This window comes from Odontesthes bonariensis, chromosome 8, assembly GCF_027942865.1.
Source record: "Odontesthes bonariensis isolate fOdoBon6 chromosome 8, fOdoBon6.hap1, whole genome shotgun sequence".
NCBI lineage: Eukaryota > Metazoa > Chordata > Actinopteri > Atheriniformes > Atherinopsidae > Odontesthes > Odontesthes bonariensis.
The window spans coordinates 1849012-1876381 of record NC_134513.1 but is presented as its reverse complement, the minus strand read 5'-3'; the positions used below and the strand labels follow the sequence as shown (position 1 = coordinate 1876381).

The following is a 27370-nucleotide window of genomic DNA, read 5'->3' as shown; positions in this document are numbered from 1 at the left end:
AGAAATGGAAGGTAAAGAAAGAGAAATGGGAGGTAAATAAAGAGAGAAAGGTAAGGTAAAGAAAGAGAAATGGAAGGTAAATAAAGAGAGAAAGGGAAGGTAAATACAGAGAGAAATGGAAGGTAAATAAAGAGAGAAATGGAAGGTAAATACAGAGAGAAATGGAAGGTAAATAGAAAGAGAAAGGAAAGGTAAATACAGAGAGAAATGGAAGGTAAATAGAAAGAGAAAGGTAAGGTAAAGAAAGAGAAATGGAAGGTAAATAAAGAGAGAAAGGGAAGGTAAATAAAGAGAGAAAGGGAAGGTAAATAAAGAGAGAAATGGAAGGTAAATAAAGAGAGAAAGGAAAGGTAAATACAGAGAGAAATGGAAGGTAAATACAGAGAGAAAGGGAAGGTAAATAAAGAGAGAAAGGGAAGGTAAATAAAGAGAGAAAGGGAAGGTGATTTGAAGGCACCTTTAATGCTCCTGAATTCAAATAGCAGAAAACAGTAATCAGAAACAGGCTTTTCTCATCAGTGTTCCACAGCGCCTTCTCCCACAGAATCCGAACAGAAAGAAAGCGTGCGACTTGTATAAAATAACACGTAATAAAATAAAAATAATTACAATAATTAATAACTAAACCCTTAAACAGTACATGAATAACAAAAAAAAGTAATAATTAAACAAAATAATCCCAGACCAAAAATAATGAAACATCACATACCTGCATTCAAATAGCAGAAAATAGTCATCAGAAACAGGCTTTTCTCATCAGTGTTCCACAGCGCCTGTTTAACCATGAACAGTACTATTTTTAGCACATGGATGTAGCATTTTCATTAGCAATGTTTCATGTAGCATAGATCAGCTAAATATCTGGTAACACAGTTCTATCACTGTTTAACAAAGTTTAAGTGCTCCAAAGCACACTATTTTACAAGAACAGTAGTAAAACTATCACTTATTAGGCTTAAAATACACTTATTGAACACAGAAACAAAACTTCATACCTTCTCCCACAGAATCCGAACAGAAAGAGCGCACAGGAAAACGTGGGAAAACCCTTCACGGACTGTAATGGTATGATCCATTAATTTCGTTTTCTTGACCCCGAGCTGACACTCAAAACAAAAATCCATGAACTCAAAATGTTCAACAGTAACGATAATAATTCCCCTTTTTCATTCACAGCACATAAAATTTTTATAAAAATAATAATTTTGACACAGGAAGTTACCCGCTGTCTTGCAATGGATCAGTCGTCTTTTCAAAATAAAAGCTGCCGGTGCTCATATAATTTCCTACCGGAATAGCTTCTCACTTGACAATCTAGTGTAACAACATCACACTGCTACATTTACCCCCACTGTTTTACACTAGATTGCGGGCATCTTACCCAAATAAAAACAAACAAACAAACAAAAAATAAATAAAATAAAACAACAAAGATAAACATACAAAAAAATTATTATTACCTCCGCCAAGGAGGTTATGTGATCGCCCGAGTTTGTCTGTTGGTTTGTCTGGATGTTCGTTCGTTCGTCTGTTCGTACTGCAATCTCGCGACCTCCACAAGGTGGCGCGACCTCAAGGTGCCAAAGCCAAACAGAGCCAAAGCCAAACAGAGCCAAAGCCAGACAGAATGCATAGTGCGCGGATTGAATGCATATTGCGCGGATTTGCTGTAATTAGCACAACAAAAGATTGCAACGGCAAGCCAGTGTGCATAACTGCATATAGCGTAATAATAACGGCGAACACTGCTTCCCGACGTGGATTTGTTTGCACGGCAACCCAGTGTGCACGGCGAACACTGCTGTTCAATAATGAATAGGGAGAAGGGAATGCCTCTTCTGCTGACAGCGCCAAACAACAAGTAGCCCACATCAGGAACGTATGTCCATACATGGCTCGCTATCCACAGGTAGGCCACACCTTCGCAGCCATCTGTGATTGTTTCAGACCATTCACTACAATATATGGGTGGATAAAAAAAATGCGCTTATAAAACAAAGCTTCCTTGGCGGAGGTCTGCACTCTCTGAGTGCATTTCTAGTTTTTTTTTTTTTTTTTTGTCTGACCACAACAATACATGTAACCCAGGTATACCCTCCATACAAGACCAAAATGGTCAACCAGCAAAGAGCTATTCAACAAAGAATTAGGAGAGATGAGGGGTAGCAAAGCCCCCACCTCACCATAGAAGACATGCCACTTACACATCTATCATAGAGTACACCCAAAATCACCCAAAGGTGTCCAGTGCAATGGACAACCTAAATAAAATTATGACCAGACCCCAGTGGAAAAAAAAAAAAAGTCCCAATACAAAGAAAAGAAAAAAAAATAATAACACAAAAGAAATGGCCCTATGACAAAATCTCTTTGTGTGGACATTGTCTGAATCAACCTGTTAACAGGTTTGATAAATCTACCTAATCTCATCCGTATCCCTCCCCTTGAACAACCGAAACGACTGAGTCACATCCAGACACATGTGAACCACTCAAAACAAAAATCCATGAACTCAAAATGTTCAACAGTAACGATAATAATTCACATTTTCATTCACACCACATAAAAATGTGATGATAAAATCTCTCCGACTCCTGCGTCTCGCCCCCTACATGCATAGGGCTACCCGGCATAAGTTTGTTTACCGGGCTACAACTTCGGTCATACCAGCTGTCAGTATCCTTGCCTCAACATGGCGACGTCATCGTTCGAAGCCACGCCCACCACCTGTATATCTGAGACCCCTGGTTTGTGTGGTGGCCAGCACTGGTACTGCTACCACAGTAGTGCCTAGACCTGCCACATTCATGCTACAAAATATCCGCTCACTAAATAACTCGCGCGTGTTGCCGCGGGTGTAAATTGAATTCACTCGCCTCTTTCGCCTCTTTCGCGCGAGTAAAAAACGAGTGAATAGCTCAAGGAGCTATCCATGGCTGATATAAGTACCATCGCCTCCTTGTACCTGCTCTGGCAGTCCGAGATTCGTCTGAAACGCACACACCGCCGTGTCTGGATCAGTGACATCATCCGGTGGTGCTTTCAGCTCGTATAATTTCACCGCCTTCTCCAGGAGTTGCGTCTGGGTGGCGGCCGCTTCCAGCGGTGTTTCGGGCTCGCCGGGACCCAGTTTAGTGGCCTGCTCGGGAGGATCGGTGCCGCGATCTCTCGGCAGGACGCCGGCTGCAGGCGCTCTGCAGCTGGGCCGCGGCTCCGTCTCAGCTGCGGGTGCGCCTGTGGTTGGTGTCCTGCCGTGAGATCGCGGCGCCCGTTGGTGCCCTCCCGAGCGGGTCGTCGGACTGGGTCCTGGTGGGCCTGGGGTGCCGCTGGAGGCGGCCGTCATCCAGACGGAACTCCTGGAGAAGGCGGTGATTTAATTTTTTAATTTTATTTATTTTATTTAGTCAGGTACCATGTGCAAAGTACATTAATTACAAAGTAAAGAGATGACCTGCACCAAATTGTAGTTTAGAAGCTAATTTCCATCTGCAGTCCCATCTGCATGTCACAGACAGCGCCTGTCCATCTGTCTCCATGTCACTGTCGTCCAGAATCTCAACGCTGATAGGCTGTCTGACGCGAATATTTCGCCAAAGTTGGATTTTTTTAACTCGCGCGGATCGCATATTTTCACTTGCGGGGCGGCAATCACCTCACCGCTCCTCACCGCGCTGCCACACCGCGCCGCCACACCGCGCCGCCACACCGCGCCGCCACACCGCGCCTCATCGCGCCGCCGGCTCGAATCCGCGTCTATTCGCGTCTTTGCATTGACTTTGTATGTAATCGCGTCGCCCGACCGCGTCTGGTGTGAACGCACCGTTACTCATCCATGATATCATCTCTGAAAGAAAACTGGACTTTTTCTGCCTGACTGAGACATGGCAGAGTCAACATGAATTCATCACACTCAACCAAGCCACTCCCCCTGGATATTCCTATATTCAAAAGCCTCGCAGCTGTGGCCGCGGCGGTGGGCTGGCTGTCATACACCGCACAAACATCCCAATCAAAGAAATTCCAGTAAACACCACATCATTTGAGTGCCTTCACTTCATGTTGGTTGGGGCTAAACAGCTCCAGGTGGTCCTTGTGTACCGCCCCCCAAAAGCCTCCACCTGCTTTTTACTGGAGTTTTCTGAACTACTGGCCTCTATCTGCCCCATGTCCCCTACCACCATCTTACTTGGGGACTTTAACATCCACGTGGACTCTAGCTGTTCCCTCGCTGCGGACTTCTTGCCAGTGCTGGACTGTTTTAATTTCACACAGCATGTACAGGGCCCAACACATGCTAAAGGGCACACTCTGGTACTGGTATACTGTGCTGGCTTGACCCCCTCCCATCTCCAATGCAGAGACCTGGCTGTTTCTGACCACCATGCCATCCTTTTCTCAGTCCCTGTGCCCCTCCCCAAGCAGTGCATAAAGCGGACCATCACTTACAGGAACACAAAGCGTGTGTGTATTCCTACACTGGCAAACACCCTAGCGATCAACCTCGCTACCCACCCTCCAAACCACACAGTCGACGGCCTGGTGGAACACTACAACACTGCTCTCACCCTTAGCCTGGACTCCGTTGCCCCTCTCATCACCAGATCTGTCTTCTTTGCCCGCCCTGCCCCCTGGTTTACCCAAGAGCTCCGGAGGTTGAAGGCTACTGGGCGCCGGCTCGAGAGGCTCTTCAAAAGATCTGGTCTCACTGTCCATCTTGAATCTGTGATTCCAACCCTCAAAAAGCCTGGACTGGACCCAGATGACCCCAACAACTATCGCCCGATCTCCAACCTTCCCTTCCTGAGTAAGATCTTGGAAAGAGCAGTGGCTGCCCAGCTCCAACACCATGTCCCACCATGAGCTCTTCGAACCCCTCCAGTCCGGTTTCAGAATCCACCACAGTACTGAAACCGCCCTCACCAAAATCACCAATGACCTCCTGGTCGCTGCAGATAATGGTCTTATCACCATCCTCATCCTCCTGGACCTGTCCGCAGCCTTTGATACTGTCTCCCACACCATCCTCCTCACCCGTCTCTCTAAACTAATTGGCCTCACTGGCACAGCACTCTCATGGTTCCAGTCTTACCTCTCAAGCAGGAAACAATACATCACTCTGAAAGGTTCCAACTCCATCACTGCAGCAGTTAACCATGGCGTCCCCCAGGGGTCTGTCCTGGGTCCCCTTCTTTTCACCATTTACATGCTCCCCCTAGGACAAATTATCCGAAACCATGGACTCAGTTTTCACTGCTATGCTGATGACACTCAGATGTACATCAGCACAAACCCCTCCTCTCAGCTCCCACCCATGCAACTCAACAACTGCCTGCAGCAAATCAAAGCTTGGTTGACCTCTAACCTTCTCAAACTCAACAGCAGCAAAACGGAGCTCATGGTGGGTGTCATCCTGGACTCCACCCTTTCATTTCGGTCCCACATCAAGAGTATCACTAAATCTGCCTTTTTTCACCTCAGAAACATCTCAAGACTCCGGCCCTCATTATCTGACTCAGTAACAGAGACCCTCACCCACTCATTTATCTCGTCCCGCCTGGACTACTGCAGCGGTGTCCTGTCTGGGCTACCCAGTAAGGCCCTTGACAGGTTGCAGTATATGTCCAAAACTCAGCTGCCAGGGTGCTAACTCACACCAAGCCCTGGCAGCACATCACCCCCATCCTAAAGCAACTTCACTGGCTCCCAGTCAAAGCACGCATCACCTATAAAATCCTTCTCTTGACCTACAAATCTCTCCACTCACTTGCACCTAAGTACATCTCTGATCTCCTCCACCCCTACTCCCAGTCGCAGCTTCTGCGCTCCTCAGACAAGGACCTACTCTCCGTTCCTCGTACCAGACTGAAAACATATGGAGATAGGTCCTTCTGTTCAGCTGCCCCTACCCTATGGAACAATCTGCCACTTCACATCCGTTCTGCCCCCTCTCTACTACAGTTCAAAAAGAATCTAAAAACACATTTCTTCTCCATGTCCTACTCTGTCCCAGCCAGCATGTCCATGTGGGGCCCATAAGGTTTAAATTTGGGCTGCAAATAATGGTCCCATGTGGGTTTATCCGCAGTTTCCACGGTGGCCTCACCTGTGTTTGCCCATATGGGTTTCAAAGTGTAACTTGAAGGGTTAGGGGTTAGGGTTGCCCTAAGCCTTAAATTATTCCAAAGGCAATACAGATAAACATATCACACAAAGTAAAAGAGTGTTCACATTCAAATTGGCTAAATGCAAAGTCCAACTAAAGCCACACAGCAACTTGAAACCCATATGGGCCAACACAGGTGAGGCCACCGTGGAAACTGCGGACAAACCCACATGGGACTCATATCTGCAGCCCAAATTTAAACCTTATGGGCCCCACATGGACATGCTGGCCGGGATCCCTCCGGCCCTACCCTTCCCCCCTTCTTTTCTTTTGTTATAGCGACCTTGGGTACCCTGAAAGGCGCTATATAAGTCCAAGTTATTATTATTATTATAAAATTTTAATGAAAATAATCATTTTGGCACAGGAAGTTACCCGCTGTCTTGCAAAGGATCAGTCGTCTTTTCAAAATAAAAGCTGCCGGTGCTCATCTAATTTCTTACCGGAATAGCTTCTCACTTGACAATCTAGTGTAACAACATCACACTGCTACATTTGCTTAAAAAACCCATAAAACTACATTTTTGTACAAAATGTTCTGTTCCTTCTTAAGAATAATTATTACCACAGCAGTGTGCGTGTGTTCAGGTACCGGGAGTTCCTGTCTGGAATGCTGAGGACACACATTAACACACAGAAGCACATTTATTCTCACGCAGTTCAGAGGAGTTGCTGTACAAGGACTCTTGGTGCAGTTTGAGGAACTTTGACTGATCTCTCCAGCTTTGCTCAGACTCCTGACCGAATGTCAGGGCACTTAAAGGGATCCGGCTCCTTCGGGGTCGAAGACTACGTGGTGTTTGCCCTCATGCTGCTGGTGTCCACTGGCATCGGGCTTTATCACGCCTGGGTGGACAGGAACCAGAGAGGCTCCAGGAACTTCTTAACTGGCGGCCGCACACTGACTGCGCTGCCTGTCGCTCTGTCGCTGACCGCCAGCACCATATCATCCGTCATGGTGCTGTCCAACCCGGCCGAGGTAAGGACACAGGGGCCTCTCTGTCTCTGAAACACAGCGAGACAGCTTCAAGATACCCATCAGACGCTGTTTTCTCTGTTCACATGACGGAGAAGTTTAGCTTTCAAAAAGACAGAACTGAAAATAAATAAAACATATATTTTTTGGTTTTTACATGTTGATATAACAACATCCAACAATTTAAACATCCGAAACATATGGCAGTAAAGAAAATAAGACACAATAAACCGCAGTAATTAGACAGCAAATTACTGTGCAATGAATATGAAATAATGACTTTTTTTTTTAAATAAGTAGATAAACACATATATAAATAAAAAATAAAAAAATAAAAAAAGGTATTCAAAATGTAGGTTACAGCTTGCACTCCCAACAACAAATTAAATAATTTTCATAAAACATATATTTATTGGTTTTTCATGTTAATATAACAACATCCAACAATTTAAACATCCAAAACATATGGCAGTAAAGAAAATAATAATTAAATGATTAAAAAAGATACAATAAACCGCAGTAATTAGACAGCAAATTAGAAAATATAGAAAATAGAAATAGATAGAAAATATCAAAGAGCCAGAGGGGAGAGGGGAGCAGTCTTCCCGCACCCCTGTTGCCTGGTTGCTGCCTGGGGCGGGGGGGCCAGGAGGAGGAGTTGTCCTGCTGGTTCGGGGTCTGTGGTGGCTGGGGGGCTGCTGGCCCCCGGGTGTGCCCGCTACGCCACACTCCAGCGGAGGTGGGGGATGGATGCATGTGCTGTGCGAGTGTTTGTGTTTTTTTTTTCTTTTCTTTATGTATGTATTTATTTATTATTATTATTATTATTATTATAATAATAATTATTATTATTATTATTATTATTATTATTATTATTTTATTTTTCTCTCTTATATGATTTATGGGGTGACTGGGTCTGGGTCCTGCTGTCCTCTGGCCTGCTTGTGCTGTTCCTGATGGGGGGGGGGGGGGGGCATTGCTTCTCCCCGCTGCTCGCGGCCTCACCCACCTGTGGGCACGTCTTGACTCCCGGGGTGCTTGCCCAGGGGCACTGGGGCAGGCGCTGGCCCACGGCGGTTGGCTGTCTGGGGCGCCTGGCCCTCTCGGGTGTTGGGCGGGGCCCTGCCGGGGGTGGCGCTCGGGCTCGCGGGGGCCGGTTCCGGCGCGTGGCCCATGTCTGGGTGGCGGGGGCCTGGCAGGGCTGGTAGGCTGCCGCCTCTGGTCGCCGGGGGGCTCTGCCCGATGCTTGTGGGGGCTCTGTCCGGGGGCTTCCTCTGCTGTCTTCTGGGGGGATGCGTGGTCGTCTCTATGGTGGGCTTCCCGGGTTCTGTGCTCCTTGGGGGCTGTTGGTGGCCTGGGTGTGGGGGCCCTCTCGGCCTGCTTCTGATTGCTGGGGGGGGGGGGGGGGTTAGGGGGGGGATTGTGCCACTATACACTGATATTTAAGCATGGTTATTATGTGGGACCATCTATGTGTATTGCATGTTCATGCACACACACACACTCATTAGCCCAGTAGCATGCTCACTATGCTCACTAAGCAGTTGTTGTGCTGTCCTGTGGTTTAAGGTCACCTGTGTATCATATGAGATTGCTGCTGCTTGTGTTTTTTTGTTTTTTTGTTTGTGTGTTTGTTCTCTGCTTGTCTGCTTACAGGTGCTCCTGGTGCTTCTAAGGCTGGATTCCCCACAAAAGCCGTGAATCGTCTTCAGTTTTGTTTTTACAGGTGTAGCAGCTGGTTGTTGGATTTTTCATTGTTTTTTATGTTTGTCTCTTCATGTTTCTGTTCTTTTTTTCTCTTCTTCGCTCTCCCTCTCTCCCTGTCCCCCGGTCCGGTTCGGCACTATTATCATATCATGTTAAATATTGTAACAAAAATAAATAAATAAAAACGAGGAGTTGATGGGCGTCAAGGGGAGCTTTACATTCATAAAGCTTCCCTTGGCATAGCAAATGTGTTTAGCATAAACGGTATTCAGATTACAATTCTGCTGCCATAATGCTGGACAGGACAAGGGGTTAAAAAATAAATAATAAGAATTAGACAGCAAATTACTGTGCAATGAATATGAAATAATTAAAATAATAAAAAAAAATAAGTAAAGAAACACAAATATAAATAAAAATAATAATAATAAATAAAAAAGTATTCAAAATGTAGGTTACAGTTTGCACTCCCAACAACAAATTAAATAATTTTCATTAAACATATATTTGATGAGAAGGCTTCAGTGTGGAACATTTACAGATTAAAACCAGGGTCAGATAATGCAGGGAAACAGATTTCAGCTCGATGCTGGATAACTTTGACAGATCAGATACTCGCCTGCCGGTGGCTGCTTTTCATACATGTGTCGTTGGGCTTTGTTACTCACCATTTTGGCCATTTTCTCACTCACTGAAAAGCTCCGTCGTCTGCAGGTGTACTGCTTCGGAGCCATTTTTGGACTGGGTGCCATCGCCTTCACCGTGTCAATGGTGATCACATCTGAGATCTTTCTCCCCATCTTCTACCGGCTGGGCGTCACCAGCAGTTATGAGGTGAGTGCGGCCCTGCTTTCAGATTTAATCTGAAGAGTTCCCCGTGCAGCAACACATTAACAGAAGCACGGCCTGTCTCCTCTGCTTTGTTTCCTCCCAACAAGTACCTGGAGCTGCGTTTCAACAGAGCAACCCGTCTGTTGGGAATGGCATTTTGCATTATTCAGACGGTGAGAAACAGCCGGCATCAGGACGAGGCTGTCCCTCCAAATAATGGTGCATCATCCCCGTCGTTCTCTGTTTCAGATCCTCTTTGCTGGAGTCACCGTTTACGGCCCGGCTCTGGCTTTAAACCAAGGTAAAGGGTCACAGTTCTCATCAGTCTTTCTCCACTAGGGGTGGGACGATATGCTTTGGTCACGATTCGATTGTATCACAATTAGTGATAATTGCGATTCTACAAGTATTGCGATTCGATATAATCAGAATGCAGTATGCAGTAAGTAGTAAGTAGTAAGTAGTAAGTAGTATGCAGTATGCAGTATGTAGTAAGTAGTAAGTAGTAAGTAGTAAGTAGTATGCAGAATGCAGTATGCAGTATGCAGTATGTAGTATGTAGTATGCAGTATGCAGTATGCAGTATGTAGTATGCAGTATGTAGTATGTAGTATGCAGAATGCAGTATGCAGTATGTAGTATGCAGTATGCAGTATGTAGTATGCAGTATGCAGTAAGTAGTAAGTAGTAAGTAGTAAGTAGTATGCAGTATGTAGTAAGTAGTAAGTAGTAAGTAGTAAGTAGTATGCAGAATGCAGTATGCAGTATGCAGTATGCAGTATGCAGTATGCAGTATGTAGTATGCAGTATGTAGTATGTAGTATGCAGAATGCAGAATGCAGTATGCAGTATGTAGTATGCAGTATGCAGTATGTAGTATGCAGTATGCAGTATGTAGTATGCAGTATGCAGTAAGTAGTAAGTAGTAAGTAGTATGCAGTATGCAGTATGCAGTATGTAGTAAGTAGTAAGTAGTAAGTAGTAAGTAGTATGCAGAATGCAGTATGCAGTATGTAGTATGTAGTGTGCAGTATGTAGTATGTAGTATGTAGTATGTAGTGTGCAGTATGTAGTATGCAGTATGCAGTAAGTAGTAAGTAGTATGCAGAATGCAGTATGCAGTATGCAGTATGTAGTATGCAGTATGCAGTAAGTAGTATGCAGTATGCAGTAAGTAGTAAGTAGTATGCAGAATGCAGTATGCAGTATGCAGTATGTAGTATGCAGTATGCAGTAAGTAGTATGCAGTATGTAGTAAGTAGTATGCAGAATGCAGTATGCAGAATGCAGTATGTAGTAAGTAGTAAGTAGTATGCAGTATGCAGTATGCAGTATGTAGTATGCAGTATGCAGTATGTAGTATGCAGTATGTAGTATGCAGTATGTAGTATGCAAGTATGTAGTATGCAGAATGCAGGATGCAGTATGCAGTATGCAGTAAATAGTAAGTAGTATGCAGAATGCAGTATGTAGTATGCGGTATGTAGTATGTAGTAAGTAGTAAGTAGTATGCAGTATGCAGTATGGAGTATGTAGTAAGTAGTAAGTAGTAAGTAGTATGCAGTATGCAGTATGCAGTATGTAGTAAGTAGTATGCAGTATGCAGTATGCAGTATGCAAGTATGTAGTATGCAGAATGCAGGATGCAGTATGCAGTATGTAGTATGCAGTATGCAGTATGTAGTATGCAGTATGCAGTATGTAGTATGCAGTATGCAGTAAGTAGTAAGTAGTAAGTAATATGCAGTATGCAGTATGCAGTATGTAGTAAGTAGTAAGTAGTAAGTAGTAAGTAGTATGCAGAATGCAGTATGCAGTATGTAGTATGTAGTGTGCAGTATGTAGTATGTAGTATGTAGTATGTAGTGTGCAGTATGTAGTATGCAGTATGCAGTAAGTAGTAAGTAGTATGCAGAATGCAGTATGCAGTATGCAGTATGTAGTATGCAGTATGCAGTAAGTAGTATGCAGTATGCAGTAAGTAGTAAGTAGTATGCAGAATGCAGTATGCAGTATGCAGTATGTAGTATGCAGTATGCAGTAAGTAGTATGCAGTATGTAGTAAGTAGTATGCAGAATGCAGTATGCAGAATGCAGTATGTAGTAAGTAGTAAGTAGTATGCAGTATGCAGTATGCAGTATGTAGTATGCAGTATGCAGTATGTAGTATGCAGTATGTAGTATGCAGTATGTAGTATGCAGTATGTAGTATGCAAGTATGTAGTATGCAGAATGCAGGATGCAGTATGCAGTATGCAGTAAATAGTAAGTAGTATGCAGAATGCAGTATGTAGTATGCGGTATGTAGTATGTAGTAAGTAGTAAGTAGTATGCAGTATGCAGTATGCAGTATGTAGTAAGTAGTAAGTAGTAAGTAGTATGCAGTATGCAGTATGCAGTATGTAGTAAGTAGTATGCAGTATGCGGTATGTAGTATGTAGTAAGTAGTAAGTAGTATGCAGTATGCAGTATGTAGTAAGTAGTAAGTAGTAAGTAGTATGCAGTATGCAGTATGCAGTTGAATCATAAACTTCTAGAATGAATGTCGTTCCCATAAACAATACACATCAGTCCAGCAGCTGACATTTATTTCAATTCAGACAAAATGAGGTACTTAACATGTAGAGCATTTTTTAAAGTTTACAGTTACAAAATTAATTGAAATGTCCACACAGCACAAATGTGGGCCAGTTTTAACATAACTTAATGTAATGAATTGATGAAGTTTTTCTGGACATGGATCTGACGTAATATAATCGATTCCGGGGAGAAAAATCGATTTTTAAAATCATCCGATATGTAAATGAATCAATTTTCTTCGCCCACCCCTATTCTCCACAGTGATCGGCATGGATCTCTGGGTTGGAATCAGCTCAACAGCCATTGTTTGCACCTTTTACTGCACGCTGGTTAGTAAATGAATGAGCTAATAAATAAGAAATATCAAAATCTGCTCGACCCGAGAAAGTAGCCCTATAATAAAAGCTGCTGTCGGGCTGATGTTGTCGACCCCTGTTACAGGGTGGGCTGAAGGCGGTGGTGTGGACCGATGTGTTCCAGGTAGGCTTTGATCAGAAAGGTGTCGTTTATCAGGACAATAACGATGTTCATCTGCCTTTTTGTTGCATTATTCAGTCTGTATCATGTCAGAAAACAGTTAGTTTTAAACCGTTTGACATATTTAAATAGTTTGTTCTTAGATTACCTGAATTCTCAAAATGTTCAAAGACTTTATTTGAGCTGTTAGACCTTATAAAGTAGAAATAACTGAAAAGAGGCACATGAGTGCTTCTCTTCTTGGTGTTTAAGGAGGAATAAAACGGACAAAAATATACAAAAAAAATTATATGAAGAGTTAGTTTAGGCAATAAATGACACAATATTGTGACATAAATGGATATTTGTGCTTTAATTTCAACCGTATTACTCTTTTTAAATGTTATTTTACAGTTTATTTTTCTGCACGCAGTTAAAAAAAAGTGAACAAATATTATTATCCCTAATTTCTTTAGAAAAGTTGGTATATTTCATTATTAGCACGACTGCATTTGATTCATGTTTTAGTACGATGTAAAACAGCAACAAACGGAGCACAAATGACCCTAAAGGCCAACAGACGCCACCTTTCTTCTTCTCTCTCAGGTTGTAATAATGCTCTCGGGCTACCTGGCTGTTGTGGTCAAAGCTGTGATCGTGCGAGGAGGCGTCTCCACCATCCTGTCAGACGCACAACGGGGAGGAAGACTCAACTTTTGGGAGTAGCCATGCACCAAAGAAACCGAGCATCTTCATTTTGGGTTTAGATGTTTGAGAGCTTCCTCCAGAGGGCCGTGGCGTAATCCTGTGTTTGTGTTTCCCAGCTTTGACATGAATCCTCTGAGGAGACACACCTTCTGGACCCTCGCTGTCGGGGGCTCGGTGTTCTGGAGCTGCGTGTTTGGGATCAGTCCACCGTCGGTCCAGAGATACGCCTCCTGCAGGAGCGTCACTCACGCCAGGCTGTGGGTCGGAGGAATCTGTCAGGACTAGGGATGGGAATCGAGAACCGGTTCCCGGTGTTTCAATTCCTTGGAATCGTTTTGGCGATTTTGCAAACGATTCCCTTATCGATTCCAGTGGGCGCGAATGACGTCACCACGCAGCGTTGCGTGGCGAGTCCGGCGCAGCCAGCAGCCAACAGTAAACATGGCGCCCAAGTGGTACAAACGCTCGAAAGTTTGGTTCCACATCCCTAAAAAAGACGACAACAGGGCAACTTGCAAAGTGAATATTTCACCAAAGGGAGGAAATACTACCAACATGCAATAACTATGAATGAATGATTAACGTCGGTGAATCTGAACCCAGCAGCGTTAGCAACGTTAGCATGTCCTCGGCTAACACTGCAGGTAACTAACTAACTAACAAACACTGCCTATCATGTTAGCACCATTTGCCTGATTGTAAAAGCTGCTGTTAGTAACGGTTAAGGTTAAATGAATGCCTTCTCAGGCATTACATTTAGATGAAATCATGAGAGACAGAGCCTGACTGGCTCAGAGCCAGAGGCTGGTGGTACTACCCCCAGTTCACCTCTACCTCCAGCTTCTCCTTTCACCAGAGCAGGAAGAGTTAAATTACCCAGGCCATGATAGACCAATGTGGACCTCACCGTTGTTGGGTTTGTGAGGTCATGACTCGTGTTACTTCTAAACTAAACAAAGTTGATGCTAATCGACCGGTTTGTTGTCCTTTTTCTCCAAATGAGAATCGATAAGGGAACCGACAAAGAACCGAATCGTTAAGCAGAATCGAAAATGGAATTGGAATCATAAAAATCTTATCAATTCCCATCCCTAGTCAGGACGCACAAAGCTTTGTAAGCTGTGACATAAACCCTGAGTAACAGTTTATTTTCCTTCTTCCCAGAGCTGTGTTCATCAACCTGTTGGGTCTTTGCTCCTTCCTGGTGTGCACGGTGTTTTCTGGGCTGTGCCTCTACTCGGTCTACCAGGACTGTGACCCCTGGACCTCTGGCCGGATTTCATCTCCTGATCAGGTACAGAACGCTCACATATGGAAGTTTTTCTGTGCCATCAGAGTTTGAATATGAATTTCTAATATTGAATTTTTACAGCATCAAAATCAGACTTTCAATTTGAAAATCCTACAGTGTAAAAAAAAAAACAATTTCTAAAAACAAAAATAAGTGGAAAAAAATTCAACATCTAATAAAAAATTAAACTTCAAAAAATTAAACTTCAAAAAATTCAGTGGAAAAAGAACCAGACTCAACAAAAAATATTAACATATAGTATTTTGGGGATCATTTTAGAAGGGGACAAAAATGTCTCTTTTCAGAAATTAAGGATTTATTTTATTTTATTTTTTTAAATCAGGCATAACAAAAAAAATAAAAAATCCCTAAAAATCAATGTTGTTTCTAATCATTGACATATCCCAGACCATAATTATCCCCACTCAATAATTCCACTTTGCATTCCATATTTTGAAAATACTGGCACCGAAAGGCTTAAATTTTGGGCTAAAAAGTTCAAATTGAAAACTTGGTGGTTATGATCAGAACTGAAGTGGAATAAAAGATTTATGAAAAAAAAGTGGAAAAGAATATTAATATATGATGTTTTTAGGTCGTTTTAAAGATACCTTCTAAATAATTCTTTGTCATTATTTTCTTTGACATGACCATTACTTAATTTGTAAAGTGGGAGGTTCCAGAGCGCAGAGGATGAGTGGCTCCGGTGCGAAAAAAAAGCGTGCGGGGGCGCTTTCAAGCAACCCTGTGTGCCACACCGAAAATAATCTGGGCATGTATTGTAGGCCTAATAACGATAGTCACATCAAATCTGGCGCCGCTTTACAAGCTCTCTGGCTAAAGGCTGCGTTCACACCAAACGCGATGCGAATATTCGCACCGCCTTCATCGCGCGATCGTTGCCGCGGGTGTAAATTAAATTCCATCGCCTCAAACGCCTCTTTTGCGCGAGTAAAAAACGAGTGAATAGCTCCTTGTACCTGCTGTGGCAGTCCGAGATTCGTCTGAAACGCACACGCCGTCGTGTCTGGGTCAGTGACATCATCCGGTGGTGCATTCAGCTCGGATAATTTCATCGCCTTCTCCAGGAGTTGCGTCGTATGTAGTATGCAGTATGTAGTATGCAGTATGCAGTATGCAGTATGCAGTATGTAGTATGCAGTATGCAGTATGCAGTATGTAGTATGCAGTAAGTAGTATGCAGTATGCAGTAAGTAGTATGTAGTATGCAGTATGCAGTAAGTAGTATGTAGTATGCAGTATGCAGTATGCAGTAAGTAGTATGCAGTATGCAGTATGCAGTATGCAGTAAGTAGTAAGTAGTATGTAGTATGCAGTATGCAGTATGTAGTATGCAGTAAGTAGTATGCAGTAAGTAGTATGTAGTATGCAGTATGCAGTAAGTAGTATGTGGTATGCAGTATGTAGTATGTAGTGTGAAGTGTGTAGTTTGTAGTATGCGGTAAGTAGTAAGTGGTATGCAATATGCAGTAAGTAGTATGCAGTATGCAGTATGCAGTATGCAGTAAGTAGTAAGTAGTATGTAGTATGCAGTATGCAGTATGTAGTATGCAGTAAGTAGTATGCAGTAAGTAGTATGTAGTATGCAGTATGCAGTATGCAGTAAGTAGTAAGTAGTATGTAGTATGCAGTATGCAGTATGCAGTAAGTAGTAAGTAGTATGTAGTATGCAGTATGCAGTATGTAGTATGCAGTAAGTAGTATGCAGTAAGTAGTATGTAGTATGCAGTATGCAGTATGCAGTAAGTAGTAAGTAGTATGTAGTATGCAGTATGCAGTATGTAGTATGCAGTAAGTAGTATGCAGTAAGTAGTATGTAGTATGCAGTATGCAGTATGCAGTAAGTAGTAAGTAGTATGTAGTATGCAGTATGTAGTATGCAGTATGCAGTAAGTAGTATGTAGTATGCAGTATGAAGTATGCAGTAAGTAGTATGTAGTATGCAGTAAGTAGTATGTAGTATGCAGTATGCAGTATGCAGTAAGTAGTAAGTAGTATGTAGTATGCAGTATGTAGTATGCAGTATGCAGTAAGCAGTATGTAGTATGTAGTGTGAAGTGTGTAGTTTGTAGTATGCAGTATGCAGTATGCAGTAAGTAGTATGCAGTATGCAGTATGCAGTAAGTAGTATGCAGTATGCAGTATGCAGTATGCAGTAAGCAGTATGTAGTATGCAGTATGTAGTATGTAGTGTGAAGTGTGTAGTTTGTAGTATGCAGTACGTAGTAAGTGGTATGCAGTTTCGAACACAGCCAATCAGACTGGAGCACGAGAGGAAGGGCAAGTGACCTGAAACGAGAGGGAGAGTTAACATTTCAAAATAAAACCGGAAATGACGAAACATGACGGTGTGACACAAATGTCTTCACAGCTGATGCCGTACCTGGTCATGGACATCTTAACGGACACTCCCAGCCTTCCAGGACTCTTCCTTGCAGCTGTGTACAGCTGTTCTCTCAGGTTGTTTTCTTTTTAAATACATTCCACTCACACATGAAAGGCTTCTCTACACACTCTGAGCTTAGTTCACCACCCTCTCACATCTGGAATAAGTTCCTCTGCTGTTTAACCTCCAGCACAGTGTCCACCTGCATCAACGCCCTGGCTGCCGTGACTCTGGAGGACCTGATCAAACCCTGCATCAGAACATCTGAGAAGCACCAGCTCATCATCTCCAAAGGGCTGAGTAAGACTTACAAGCTGTGCAGGCGTCAGAGCAGGGCCGGCCCAAGCCTTTATGAGGCTTTAAGCAGAATTTCATTTGGGGCCCCCCTACCACCACCTCAGCTCCAGATGCCTCATTATACGTGAGTTCGCAATTACTAGTGCGCCTGCGCGAAATTGACCTAGCAACGCAAAACGGTAGATAAACAAATGCGTGGATACCCGATCCTGCCTTCCCAAAGCGGTAGGACACTGAGCTGCACACCAGTAAACGAGGTAAATAAATGTCATAATTTGTGGATTTCGTAGTATTAGCAACGAGGCTGCTAGGCTTGCTAAATCGGTAAGCATTAGGCTACTGAAGAAAGCTAGTCTTTTTAGCTACGTTATATTATCATCTTTCTTCTCGGCTATAACCTTTGTTTACGACCACTGGCCCTAACCTGACAAGCTAGCTGTCAAATCACCGGAAGTTTTCACCGGAAGTACTCGCGCACACACAAAAGCTCTCTCCAGACATATCTTTCTTTCATTCCGCCCAGATGAAATTTAATGCCACTCTTCGAAAATCGGCGAAATTTAAGACATTTTATCTGCCGGTGAACCCAAGTGTCCATTGTCCTGATAAAGATCTAGCCTATACCAGCTGTTGTGAGGCTTCACTTTGACAGCATTCTCAGTGGTTTAAGGTAAAATAAATTGAGGCAATTGTCACAAAAACAAATAGCATCCGTTTTACACTGCCAAATGAAATATTGGCTACACAACGAGCCCCTCGTCAGCCCTCATCATCAGTAAATTTCTGTCGGTATGTCGGAATGGCAGCATGTAACCGGAGCACTCTGCTAAGCGCTCTCTCTCTCTGTCTCTCTCTTTTTTTTTTTTTTTTTAAACAATGTTATTTACACCAGCGTATGTGGATTGATCGTGCCCTGTCCTCTGCTACCTCGTCGGGCTTTACTGGCGTACGGTTCTGCACGGCGCAGTATGCTAACGCTTGCAGGTCGGCTTTCCTGCCTGTTGTTTTCAGTCCTCTGAATCTTAAAAAAGTTTTCAATTCTGGCACACGCCAGAACTGGATTTCATCCAAGGAAGGACCATCACAGTCGTCATCCATTACGGTACGAAATCTTCACTTAACTTATATTTTCACGCAACAAAACAGAGTGAGCAAAGGAATAGCATGCGCGTTTAAATGTATCCCGGGGCAACGCTGTTTTGTTTATCTCTCAAAATGGCGAATATTACCCATAATGCATTTCGTGCCGGTAATTGCGAACTCACTTATTCCACAGGCTACACTGTTCTGTGTGTAACGGACCCACAATCATTAGCATTATTTGTAATCATCTTACATTATACAGGTGTCATTCTTGTTTTTAACCTTAAAGGGATAGCAAACTCATAAATATGGTTTAATTAACTCCCACATAAAGAGTGATGTATAAGTATGGCTCATTAATTTAACTATTTGAAAGTAACATCAGCAGGCTGGAGACTGCATTTATAGTAAACACGTTAAATAGTTTAATTTCTTTCAGATGTGCAATGGTGTGCAAAATGTTCAAAATACAAATACAAAATAGAATCAAATGACATTCACATTTATGTTACAGAAAAATAAAGTTGTAATCAAAATTAAATACTTAAATAATAAATACAATACTTAAATAATTTTGCCCAACGGTGGCAGCAGCCAACAGGAGGCATAAATTAACCTAGTATTAGTATTTTGTCAAAATTACTATTATTTTTTTCTGGTGTAATACAATTTCGTTTAAATTATTCAATGTTATTTTAATTTCATGTATATATTTACTTTTTTATCACAACGTCTCGGTGCTCTCTGGGGCCCCCTGGTGGCGTGGGGGCCCTAAGCGACCGCGTAGTTGGCATATGCCTTGGGCCGGCTCTGCGACAGAGGATCCTCCATGAGGCCGAAGCTGACGATTAAAATGTTGTTTCAGGTTGTTTCTACGGGGTCCTGTGCATCGCCATCGCTGGGATGGCCTCCAACATGGGAGAGATGATGCAGGTAGAATGAACCTTTTAATGGAAGCATCCTGAATTATGGGCAAAGTAACGAGAGATTATTTGTTGTATTCAGTATGAAGTAAGTTCTTAGTTAATGGGTCAACCTCTCCATGTTGTGTCTCTTTAAACAGGCGGTTGCTACCGTCACCGGGGTCACTGGGGGTCCGTTACTGGGCCTGTTCTCTTTGGGGATGCTTTGTCCGTTTGCCAACTCTAAAGTAAGTAAAGTGAGAAACTAAGTGAACCCCTGATCCAGCAGCTGGTATCAGCTGTGAGTGAGAAACTAAGTGAACCCCTGATCCAGCAGCTGGTAGAAGCAGTGTGTGAGAAACTAAGTGAACCCCTGATCCAGCAGCTGGTAGCAGCGGTGAGTGAGAAACTAAGTGAACCCCTGATCCAGCAGCCGGTAGCAGCAGTGAGAAACTAAGTGAACCCCTGATCCAGCAGCTGGTAGAAGCAGTGAGTGAAAAACTAAGTGAACCCCTGATCCAGCAGCTGGTAGCAGCGGTGAGTGAGAAACTAAGTGAACCCCTGATCCAGCAGCTGGTAGCAGCGGTGAGTAAGAAACTAAGTGAACCCCTGATCCAGCAGCTGGTAGCAGCAGTGAGTGACAAACTAAGTGAACCCCTGATCCAGCAGCTGGTAGCAGCAGTGAGAAACTAAGTGAACCCCTGATCCAGCAGCTGGTAGCAGCAGTGAGTGAGAAACTAAGTGAACCCCTGATCCAGCAGCTGGTAGCAGCGGTGAGTGAGAAACTAAGTGAACCCCTGATCCAGCAGCTGGTAGCAGCGGTGAGTGAGAAACTAAGTGAACCCCTGATCCAGCAGCTGGTAGCAGTAGTGAGAAACTAAGTGAACCCCTGATCCAGCAGCTGGTAGCAGCAGTGAGAAACTAAGTGAACCCCTGATCCAGCAGCTGGTAGCAGCAGTGAGAAACTAAGTGAACCCCTGATCCAGCAGCTGGTAGCAGCAGTGAGTGAGAAACTAAGTGAACCCCTGATCCAGCAGCGGTGAGTGAGAAACTAAGTGAACCCCTGATCCAGCAGCTGGTAGCAGCGGTGAGTAAGAAACTAAGTGAACCCCTGATCCAGCAGCTGGTAGCAGCGGTGAGTGAGAAACTAAGTGAACCCCTGATCCAGCAGCTGGTAGCAGCGGTGAGTAAGAAACTAAGTGAACCCCTGATCCAGCAGCTGGTAGCAGCAGTGAGTGACAAACTAAGTGAACCCCTGATCCAGCAGCTGGTAGCAGCAGTGAGAAACTAAGTGAACCCCTGATCCAGCAGCTGGTAGCAGCAGTGAGTGAGAAACTAAGTGAACCCCTGATCCAGCAGCTGGTAGCAGCGGTGAGTGAGAAACTAAGTGAACCCCTGATCCAGCAGCTGGTAGCAGCGGTGAGTGAGAAACTAAGTGAACCCCTGATCCAGCAGCTGGTAGCAGTAGTGAGAAACTAAGTGAACCCCTGATCCAGCAGCTGGTAGCAGCAGTGAGAAACTAAGTGAACCCCTGATCCAGCAGCTGGTAGCAGCAGTGAGAAACTAAGTGAACCCCTGATCCAGCAGCTGGTAGCAGCAGTGAGTGAGAAACTAAGTGAACCCCTGATCCAGCAGCGGTGAGTGAGAAACTAAGTGAACCCCTGATCCAGCAGCTGGTAGCAGCGGTGAGTAAGAAACTAAGTGAACCCCTGATCCAGCAGCTGGTAGCAGCGGTGAGTGAGAAACTAAGTGAACCCCTGATCCAGCAGCTGGTAGAAGCAGTGAGTGAGAAACTAAGTGAACCCCTGATCCAGCAGCTGGTAGCAGCGGTGAGTGAGAAACTAAGTGAACCCCTGATCCAGCAGCTGGTAGCAGCGGTGAGTAAGAAACTAAGTGAACCCCTGATCCAGCAGCTGGTAGCAGCAGTGAGAAACTAAGTGAACCCCTGATCCAGCAGCTGGTAGCGACAGTGAGTGAGAAACTAAGTGAACCCCTGATCCAGCAGCTGGTAGCAGCGGTGAGTAAGAAACTAATTGAACCCCTGATCCAGCAGCTGGTAGCAGCGGTGAGTGAGAAACTAAGTGAACCCCTGATCCAGCAGCTGGTAGCGACAGTGAGTGAGAAACTAAGTGAACCCCTGATCCAGCAGCTGGTAGCAGCGGTGAGTAAGAAACTAAGTGAACCCCTGATCCAGCAGCTGGTAGCAGCAGTGAGAAACTAAGTGAACCCCTGATCCAGCAGCTGGTAGCGACAGTGAGTGAGAAACTAAGTGAACCCCTGATCCAGCAGCTGGTAGCAGCGGTGAGTAAGAAACTAATTGAACCCCTGATCCAGCAGCTGGTAGCAGCGGTGAGTGAGAAACTAAGTGAACCCCTGATCCAGCAGCTGGTAGCAGCAGTGAGTGAGAAACTAAGTGAACCCCTGATCCAGCAGCTGGTAGCAGCAGTGAGTGAGAAACTAAGTGAACCCCTGATCCAGCAGCTGGTAGCAGCGGTGAGTAAGAAACTAATTGAACCCCTGATCCAGCAGCTGGTAGCAGCGGTGAGTGAGAAACTAAGTGAACCCCTGATCAAGCAGCTGGTCGCAGCAGTGAGTGAGAAACTAAGTGAACCCCTGATCCAGCAGCAGTGAGTGAGAAACTAAGTGAACCCCTGATCCAGCAGCTGGTAGCAGCAGTGAGTGAGAAACTAAGTGAACCCCTGATCCAGCAGCAGTGAGTGAGAAACTAAGTGAACCCCTGATCCAGCAGCTGGTAGCAGCGGTGAGTGACAAGCTAAGTGAACCCCTGATCCAGCAGCTGGTAGCAGCAGTGAGTGAGAAACTAAGTGAACCCCTGATCCAGCAGCTGGTAGCAGCAGTGAGTGAGAAACTAAGTGAACCCCTGATCCAGCAGCTGGTAGCAGCAGTGAGTGAGAAACTAAGTGAACCCCTGATCCAGCAGCGGTGAGTGAGAAACTAAGTGAACCCCTGATCCAGCAGCTGGTAGCAGCAGTGAGTGAGAAACTAAGTGAACCCCTGATCCAGCAGCTGGTAGCAGTGGTGAGTGAGAAACTAAGTGAACCCCTGATCCAGCAGCTGGTAGCAGCAGTAAGTGAGAAACTAAGTGAACCCCTGATATAGAAACTGGTAGCAGCAGTGAGTGAGAAACTAAGTGAACCCCTGATCCAGCAGCTGGTAGCAGCAGTGAGTGAGAAACTAAGTGAACCCCTGATCCAGCAGCTGGTAGCAGCAGTGAGTGAGAAACTAAGTGAACCCCTGATCCAGCAGCTGGTAGCAGTAGTGAGTGAGAAACTAAGTGAACCCCTGATCCAGCAGCTGGTAGCAGCAGTGAGTGAGAAACTAAGTGAACCCCTGATCCAGCAGCTGGTAGCAGCAGTGAGAAACTAAGTGAACCCCTGATCCAGCAGCTGGTAGCAGCAGTGTGTGAGAAACTAAGTGAACCCCTGATCCAGCAGCTGGTAGCAGTAGTGTGTGAGAAACTAAGTGAACCCCTGATCCAGCAGCTGGTAGCAGCAGTGAGTGAGAAACTAAGTGAACCCCTGATCCAGCAGCTGGTAGCAGCAGTGTGTGAGAAACTAAGTGAACCCCTGATCCAGCAGCTGGTAGCAGCAGTGAGAAACTAAGTGAACCCCTGATCCAGCAGCTGGTAGCAGCAGTGAGTGAAAAACTAAGTGAACCCCTGATCCAGCAGCTGGTAGCAGCAGTGAGTGAGAAACTAAGTGAACCCCTGATCCAGCAGCTGGTAGCAGCAGTGTGTGAGAAACTAAGTGAACCCCTGATCCAGCAGCTGGTAGCAGCGGTGAGTGAGAAACTAAGTGAACCCCCGATCCAGCAGCTGGTAGCAGCAGTGAGTGAGAAACTAAGTGAACCCCTGATCCAGCAGCTGGTAGCAGCAGTGAGTGAGAAACTAAGTGAACCCCTGATCCAGCAGCTGGTAGCAGTGGTGAGTGAGAAACTAAGTGAACCCCTGATCCAGCAGCTGGTAGCAGCAGTGAGAAACTAAGTGAACCCCTGATCCAGCAGCTGGTAGCAGCAGTGAGAAACTAAGTGAACCCCTGATCCAGCAGCTGGTAGCAGCAGTGAGTGAGAAACTAAGTGAACCCCTGATCCAGCAGCTGGTAGCAGCAGTGTGTGAGAAACTAAGTGAACCCCTGATCCAGCAGCTGGTAGCAGCGGTGAGTGAGAAACTAAGTGAACCCCTGATCCAGCAGCTGGTAGCAGCAGTGAGTGAGAAACTAAGTGAACCCCTGATCCAGCAGCTGGTAGCAGCAGTGAGTGAGAAACTAAGTGAACCCCTGATCCAGCAGCTGGTAGCAGTGGTGAGTGAGAAACTAAGTGAACCCCTGATCCAGCAGCTGGTAGCAGCAGTGAGAAACTAAGTGAACCCCTGATCCAGCAGCTGGTAGCAGCAGTGAGTGAGAAACTAAGTGAACCCCTGATCCAGCAGCTGGTAGCAGCAGTGAGTGAGAAACTAAGTGAACCCCTGATCCAGCAGCTGGTATCAGCTGTGAGTGAGAAACTAAGTGAACCCCTGATCCAGCAGCTGGTAGCAGCAGTGAGTGAGAAACTAAGTGAACCCCTGATCCAGCAGCTGGTAGCAGCAGTGAGTGAGAAACTAAGTGAACCCCTGATCCAGCAGCTGGTAGCAGCAGTGAGTGAGAAACTAAGTGAACCCCTGATCCAGCAGCTGGTAGCAGCGGTGAGTGAGAAACTAAGTGAACCCCTGATCCAGCAGCTGGTAGCAGCAGTGAGTGAGAAACTAAGTGAACCCCTGATCCAGCAGCTGGTAGCAGCAGTGAGTGAGAAACTAAGTGAACCCCTGATCCAGCAGCTGGTAGCAGCAGTGAGTGAGAAACTAAGTGAACCCCTGATCCAGCAGCTGGTAGCAGCAGTGAGTGAGAAACTAAGTGAACCCCTGATCCAGCAGCTGGTAGCAGCAGTGAGTGAGAAACTAAGTGAACCCCTGATCCAGCAGGTGGTAGCAGCGGTGAGTGCTGGGCAGATTGACAGCTGTCCTGAATGTTTCCCACCTGTGAATAATCTTTCTCTCTGTGGAACGATGAACTCCAGATAGTTTGGAAATGGCCTTATAACCCTTCCCAGGTTGATGGGCAGCAGCAGCTGCTTCTCTGAGATCGTTGCTGATGTCTTTCCTCCTGGGCATCGTGTTAACACACACCTAAATGCTGCAGAACTTCTGCTTTTATAGAGCTGCTCACACTGACTGATGATCAGTGAATCAGAGCATTGATCAGCAGCTCCTGGCTGCTCCTGACCCTCTCAGTTCCCGTAGAAGAATAAAACCTCAGTTCTTTCTTTTTCAGGTGACACTGGGTATGTTCGAAACCGCCTACTACATGCTACATGCTACATGCTACATGCTTCATGCTACATGCTACATGCTACATACTACATACTCATCGAACAGACAGTATGCAGAGCGTTTACCCACAATGCATTTCGCTCCTGCCCGAGTCGAAATCAGCCGGCCTGAAGCTGATTTCCCTTAAGCTCTAAACTCTGTAAACTTTAGCAACATTTGAAACATTTTCAGGTGAGAAAGTAGTCGTTTAGATCCCCAACGTGTTGAAAACCTGACAAAATACCGGCTGTTTACAGTTTAGTTCCCACGAATTCGGCGCTACTAAAGCTAGCCGCAGTGAGCTAACGCACTTCCTGTTATTTTCACAAAATAAAATACCCGTTGCCTTTTATCATAGGGAAAGCCATTACCATACAATTGCTGCTTTTGTTTTGAAAACAGGAAGTGAACCTACCCTCGTTGTAGCTAGCTTGAAACTGCCGTTTTGACAGGAAATGACGATCGGCGACGTCACGTTACGTTGCATCTTGGGTAGTTTGAGTATGAGTAGTAACCTCATGATGCATACCCAACATTTCGGAGAATCTAGTATGCATCCGGGAACTTAAAAAAAGTTAAAGTTAGTAGGAGTAGTAGGAGAAGTATGCGGTTTCGAACACAGCCACTGTCTGTATTTCCTCACAGGGAGCTTTGTCCGGTCTGGCCTCAGGCTTTGTTGCCACCCTGTGCGTGAGCCTTGGAGAAATGATGTCCCCTTCCCCTCCTGAGATGACCCGCCCTCTGTCCCTGACCACCGAGGGCTGCAACTTCACTCCGACTGCTCTGCCTTTAGAACAAAGTTTAATCACAGATGTGCCAGGGCATTACCACGAGGATACGTGAGTGTGCAGTCTAAATGCAAGAATCAGCCTGATTCTATCCTATGTGATGAGACAGCCTGACAGGAGGTGATTTGTGCCGTTTTCCCCTCACTGTCAGACACCTGCAGCTGGGTAAATGGCAGTCTCCGTCCTACCTTTACTTCAGTCTCATTGGAGCTGTGGTTGCTCTGACTGTGGGATCGACAGTCAGCCTCTTGACAGGTAAAGAAATATTCCTTCTTTTCTACATCGGAGGATATTGTTACATCGCGGCCTTTTCATGCTCCCATTGGACTTCCAGGAGGTCAAAGGCAGAAGGTGGAGCCGAGGCTTACTTTCCAGAAAGAAGATACGACCTTCTATCAGCTGTTTAAGTTTGTCAAAGACAATGTAAGTGTTGCAGTGGAGGGAAATTGTCTGAAACTGCCGGCTTTAAACGGCGGCTGACTTCTGCTTTGTGCCGTCTCAGGTCACGAGGAGAGCAGAGACACACGAGCTGACAAAGAGACCAGAAGGTGGCAACACCAATCCTGCTTTCTGCGACTCCGAGATCCACATGAGAGGAACCAGCTGAACTGGTTCTCATCATGCTTCTGTTCATTCGGCTCCAATAAAAAGCAAAACCAGAGCAGTGATTTGACTTTAATTTCAAAGTAGATCATACCCCAAGATATGCCAAGGGGCTGTCTTGTTAGCGTCACTTCATATTCACATCCTTCTTTTCTGCATCAATGCTGCCATCATTGGTCATTGGGGCCCTGATCCAAGCCCATCCCGTCCCAGAGCCTGGCTGCAGGGACTGGTTGCTGACAGCAGGCTCCTTTGGCTCTTTGCTCCATTTCTTCCAACAAAGATCTGGAACACCGATGGCTCTGACCACAGCACACGTTTCCACCGTGTGACGCTCCATCCCAGACGCCTCCGAGCAGAGACGGGGACTCGAGTCACTGTGACTTGGACTCAGGTCGACTCGAGATGCTGTTTTGATGACTTGTGACTTGACTTGACAAAAAAATAAAAGACTTGAGACTCGACTCGGACTTGGAAGTTAAAGCGATACTCCGGAGTAGATTCACCCTGGGGTCATTTGAACCGTGATATCCAGCCAAGTAGCCCACCCGAAGTTTTTTCGATCTTGGCTGAACATCAGCTGAGTTACTGAGTTATTCCGAATAGCTTCGTACAAGCGCTAACGGACCCTGGCAGGATCTCCAAAATTACCACACTAAAATCACATGCCATGACACCAAACTTCTACAGTAGTACAAATATGGTCTGTACTCACAAAGCGATGCATTTGGAAGTTTGAAAATAGTCCAGGAGTTTATTATTATCAACACAAGCCTGATAGCTTCTCTGCAGCTAAAGCTGCGTCGACGTCACTTCCTTGATCTGGGAGCTTCAAAGTAAGATGAGGGTTGATCTACTACTGTAGACAACAAAGCAAGGCTGCTCAATTTCTCCATTGATAAAATAAATTCACAACTCTACAACATAAAAATTCATAAAAAAACATGTAGAATATAGCATATACTTTGTTGTCTACAGTAGTAGATCAACCCTCATCTTACTTTGAAGCTCCCAGATCAAGGAAGTGACGCCGACGCAGCTTTAGCAGCAGAGAAGCTATCAGGCTTGTGTTGATAATAATAAACTCCTGGACTATGTACAAACTTCCAAATGCATCGTTTTGTGAGTACAGACCATATTTGTACTACTGTAGAAGTTTGGTGTCATGGCATGTGATTTTAGTGTGGTAATTTTGGAGATACGGACCAGGATCCAT

General features: G+C 45.0%; 1 protein-coding gene across 1 annotated transcript; it reads left to right on the top strand.

Moving 5' to 3' along the window:
* The first annotated feature begins 6908 nt into the window (after nt 1–6908).
* Nucleotides 6909–26158, top strand: LOC142385909 (sodium-coupled monocarboxylate transporter 1-like). Its single transcript, XM_075472592.1, has 17 exons — nt 6909–7142; nt 9561–9680; nt 9785–9850; nt 9927–9978; nt 12519–12586; nt 12699–12737; nt 13320–13435; nt 13538–13678; nt 14586–14715; nt 17105–17193; nt 17310–17419; nt 19365–19432; nt 19563–19649; nt 25409–25562; nt 25657–25806; nt 25886–25974; nt 26054–26158. Exons 1-17 carry the CDS (start codon nt 6909–6911, stop codon nt 26156–26158), a joined length of 1818 nt encoding a protein of 605 aa, XP_075328707.1.
* The last annotated feature ends 1212 nt before the right edge of the window (nt 26159–27370 follow it).

What these genes read in the sequence shown, in the direction of transcription:
- LOC142385909 (XM_075472592.1), top strand. Translation starts at nt 6,909, where the DNA reads ATGTCAGGGCACTTAAAGGGATCCGGCTCCTTCGGGGTCGAAGACTAC. An exon ending in CATTTTGCATTATTCAGACG is followed by an intron (nt 9,851 to 9,926) that starts GTGAGAAACAGC and finishes TCTCTGTTTCAG; the next exon opens with ATCCTCTTTGCTGGAGTCAC. An exon ending in GTCCGTTTGCCAACTCTAAA is followed by an intron (nt 19,650 to 25,408) that starts GTAAGTAAAGTG and finishes ATTTCCTCACAG; the next exon opens with GGAGCTTTGTCCGGTCTGGC.